Genomic DNA, 4,143 nt, shown 5'->3' on the forward strand with positions numbered 1-4,143 from the left:
TGGAGTTTCTTGGTGGAAATTGAGGATTCCCTAATTCTTAGTCAGACCAAAGCGAGGCCCAGTTGTGTGCATGGTTGTAAATGAAATCAGCTTCTTCCGCCCAAGGATAGCAGAAGGGTTCAGATAAAGTCCATGGCTCTGGGTCTGTGCCAGGCTCCCGCCACGGCAGCCTCCGAATTGGCAGGGGCGGGGCTATGGGGAGTGGGTTCTGCAGAGCAGCATGGATTTCCCTTCCCAAGACTGAGGCGAGGCGACACAGACCACCTCTTCAGAAATGAATCCTGGGCCGCCAGCAGAGTCTGCGATCGCTGTAGGTGTAACGTTCTCCGTCCGGTTCAGAGCCGGAAACGGTGCACTGAAAGGGCTTCTCTGCCGTGCGTGGCAGCGGTGCCCGTGGTCCCGGCAGTGCGGGGGGGGGGGGGGGGGGAGGGGGGCTCCCCCTCTCTGCCCCCCGTGCTCTGTGGGGAGGTGAGGTCCCCCTCCCTCTCCCGACCCCCCAGAGCTCTCAGCATCTCCTTCCACGGTGCGCATGGCCGGGGTTCCGGAATCAGCGGGCAAGTTTTCACCAGGGTGTGGGCCCCAAGCACAGGTTCCCACCGGCCCTGACACCATTTTAAGCGGCGGCACCTTTGGCTTTGAGGTGCAGGTCTTCTTAAGGACTCAGCAACGCCCAAACTTGGAGACATCAGGTCTCATTTTCACCCAACGCTTTGCCGATGGCGAGCGCTGCCTGGGCCTCTGTGTGACGCAGAATCCGCACGTGCACTCAGAGGACGCCGTCTCCCATCAAGCACCTGGCCACTCCACAGCCTCGCGTGCAAGAGACCCTGCGGGAACGTCCACTGCACTAGACGTTTCACGGGCACCCTTGTCCTCCACACGCGCACGTTTCCAAACTCAAAATCATGTTCGACTTCTGTACCCGGAAAGGGTCTGTCTGCCTGTTCCTTTAGCCACGGCGGGGAGCCTTTCTGATGTGCCCTCTCCTTCTCTCCCCCCAGGAAGCCTACGTGATGGCCAGTGTGGACAATCCTCACGTGTGCCGCCTCCTGGGCATCTGCCTGACGTCCACGGTGCAGCTCATCACGCAGCTCATGCCCTTCGGCTGCCTGCTGGACTATGTCCGCGAGCACAAGGACAACATCGGCTCCCAGCACCTGCTCAACTGGTGCGTGCAGATCGCAAAGGTAAATCAGGGGAGCGTGCCCGGAGCAGGCGCCCAGCTCTGCAGGGAGGGCAGGCAGGGCCACGAGGCAGCCCTGGTGGCTGCCGTCGCTTTGCCGCCCCAGCCTCACCTCCTGGGATGATGCGATCCTGAGGGAGAGCCCCGGAGAACAGCGGCAAAGGGGAAATAAAGACAACCGAGAAATTAATAGTTACGTTCTCCATCCTAGGACAGCATAGAGTTTGCCAAGAGGGTGTGTGTGTGTGTGTGTGTGTGTATGCGCACATGCATGTACGTGGCATGCAGTCTTCTTTAGTTTGGATTAAATTGAACCAATTGCCCTTTGCATCAGATCAGTGCCTATCCCACTGCACGTTGAAAATCTAATTATTCAGCTACATTTGCAGTTTTCTCTGCACTGGGGGCTCTCAGTATGGTTGATGTTAATGTTCTTATTTCCCTGGCATTCTTTTTGTTGAATACTATGGTAATTTGGAACAGAGGAGGAGGTGTGGCTTTCACCCAGGCAGGACTTGATCACAAGGCCAGCCAACCAGGCCAAGGCTGTCAGGTGACAGAGTGGCCGGGCGGACACACAGGTGCTGGCTCTGACGTGCGGTGGCAGGAGGTGAACAGACGTTTCTGCCGCTTCATGGGGCTCCGTACGCGTCCCCCTGTCGACAGGCTAGATCCGGAGCGAGGGAGGGGCTGAGGGGGCAGACAGTGGCCAGGTGGGGCTGAGACCAGGAGTACAGCAATGAGCCAGGTATTTAGCTGCTCATACGGCCTCACAAGGACTATTCTTCCATTTCAGATCTCCCTCTCTTGAGGCCAGTAGTGCATCAGTTGTCTGCAACCCAACTTGCTAAATTCTGTTTCTCCTGACAGTGGGTATACCGTTCACTCCGCTGAATGAATGGAATCTGTGGGCAGGCCCCGCCCTCAGCCCCGGGGCGGGTGTTGGTAGCCTGCAGGAACCAGGGAGGACAGGGCGCCCCTCGTCCCCCAGGTCCCATCCAGGTCCTGGTTGCTCGCCTCACCCAGGGCGGCAACATCCTCGGTCCTGCAGATTTACTCCTGAGGATGCTCTGAACTCGCTCGCTCAACCCCCAGCAGGCATAGAAGGTGACTTAAGACACGAAAACGTGTTCTGGGCTCCGCTCAGCGAGCAGCCGCCTGAGACGCTCGCTACCGGACGGGCTCCTCTGGGATCAGCGGTGCAGGGTGAGGCTGGCGGTGGGAGGCTGCCTCAGCCCTCTTCCTCCAGTGCCCGCCGGGGTCGCTGTCTCAGCCACAGCCCCGGAGGCTCCGGCACGTGGCAGTGTGGGCGCGCCTCTCGGACACCCTGCCATCGCGTGGTGCTCTCGGCCGTAACCCCGGTCACAGAGCAGAGGAGTCACGTGGCCGCTGCTAGGCAGTGGTCCTGGTAGAGCCTGTGTGCCTCGCGTGCTGTGGTCTCATGAAAAGGCTGGTTATTTCTGTGTCTGACCGTGTTGGTTTCCTAGGGCTGCCACCAAAAAGCACAACAAACGTAGTGGCTTACCACAACAGAAGCTTACTCTCTCATAGTTCTGGAGGTCAGAAGTTCAAAATCAAGGTGTCAGAAGGGCCGTGCCCCTCCCAAGGCTCTAGAGGAGAATCCTTCCTCCCTCCCCAGCTCTGGTGGCTCCAGGCCCCTCCCGTCTCTGCCCGGTCTTCACGTGGCCTCCCGCCCTAGGCCTGAGTCCAGATCACCCTCTCTCTTAGCAGACACCAGTCATTCCTAAATCCAGGAGGACTTCATCTCAAGGTCTTTAACCGATTAGATCTGCAAAACCCTATGTCTAAAGAAGGTTACATTCTGGAGTGCTGGGTAGGCATGAGATCTGTTCAGCCCAGAACAGAGGCTGGGGTCGGGGAGGAGGTCGTTAGCCCCAAGTAGTTTTCGCTGAATATGGCATTTTTCCTGGAGGTTTACTCGTGTCCTGACTCCTGTCCTCAGAAATTCTTCCTTAGTCTCTTCCCTGATTAGCTGAGGCAGGAGAATCACCAAAGCTATCCCCCTCCACCCCAGGCAGCCTCTATTACCTTGCTTAACTTGCTTTATTTTTTAAAAACACATCTTGCTACCTGCGAAGACCTGGTTTATTTACTTGTTTAACTTGAAACTGGGAGGTGAGCTCCATCAGAGCCAGGCCTTGGCTGCTGCCCCGGTCAGGCAGGGCATCCAGAGCTCTGCACACCTGCCTGGGTGAAGAGGCCCAGCTCACCGGAGGGTGCCCGGATATTTAGCACTCTGATTATCTTGTGTCAGTTGGCAGCTCCACAAAAGTGACTTCTTGTGTGATGCGACACATAGCCTTGGCAAGTTCTGCCCAGTACGGAACCGGGCTTGTGACTCTGGGGGATTCACATCTCAATTCTGGCTTTTCTTAGGCGAGTTGTCTCTCTGTGGCCACAGAAGGGCCTCTGCCGTCTGTCCTCCCAGCAGCGAGAACGGTGCTGGCTAGCCTCCGTGAGGTGCCCACTCGGGCCCCAGTAGGCACCCCATGCTCACCTCTCTGGTTTTCTCCCCCCATTTTGACTAATTTAAGTTAGATTAGTGACGAAAATCTAAGCTGAAACATTGTCTCATTCTAGTTCTCTATCGACTTTCTCTCTCTAGAGCAGCGTCTCCTATTTCCGGTCCTCTCTCCTTTTCCCCTTCTCTCCTTGGCAACCCTACATTCAGATCTGCCTGCTCACAAGTGTCTGCATAGATGGAAGTTTATTTGACCCCCAAAATCAGTCTTCTGCCAGCGCGAGGAAGAAACAAACACCTGACCACGGCAGTGCCCGCCACAGGCCGAGTTCAGCTCTGCCCGGGCCCTGGTCAGCCATGAGTTTCCAAAGTTCCTGAGTTGACTTTCCAGGGCCTGCACGTTTTCCAAGACAGTGCTCTATATAATATTACTCAGAATTTCACCTTGTTATTTCAATCCACTGCTCTGCCTGCTGAA

The 4,143-nt window shown here is 56.6% G+C and overlaps 1 protein-coding gene across 2 annotated transcripts in view; it reads left to right on the plus strand.

Moving 5' to 3' along the window:
• The window catches only part of EGFR (epidermal growth factor receptor), a 191,024-nt gene that overhangs the window by 170,208 nt on the left and 16,673 nt on the right, over positions 1-4,143 (plus strand). For both annotated transcript variants that reach the window (XM_007463679.1, XM_007463680.1), the window contains one exon: positions 1,002-1,187. In XM_007463679.1, coding sequence (XP_007463741.1) covers positions 1,002-1,187 — 186 coding nt within the window. The remainder of the gene's footprint in view (positions 1-1,001; positions 1,188-4,143) is intronic.

The sequence above is a fragment of the Lipotes vexillifer genome, unplaced genomic scaffold, assembly GCF_000442215.2.
Source record: "Lipotes vexillifer unplaced genomic scaffold, Lipotes_vexillifer_v1.1 scaffold759, whole genome shotgun sequence".
Taxonomy (NCBI): Eukaryota; Metazoa; Chordata; class Mammalia; order Artiodactyla; family Lipotidae; genus Lipotes; species Lipotes vexillifer.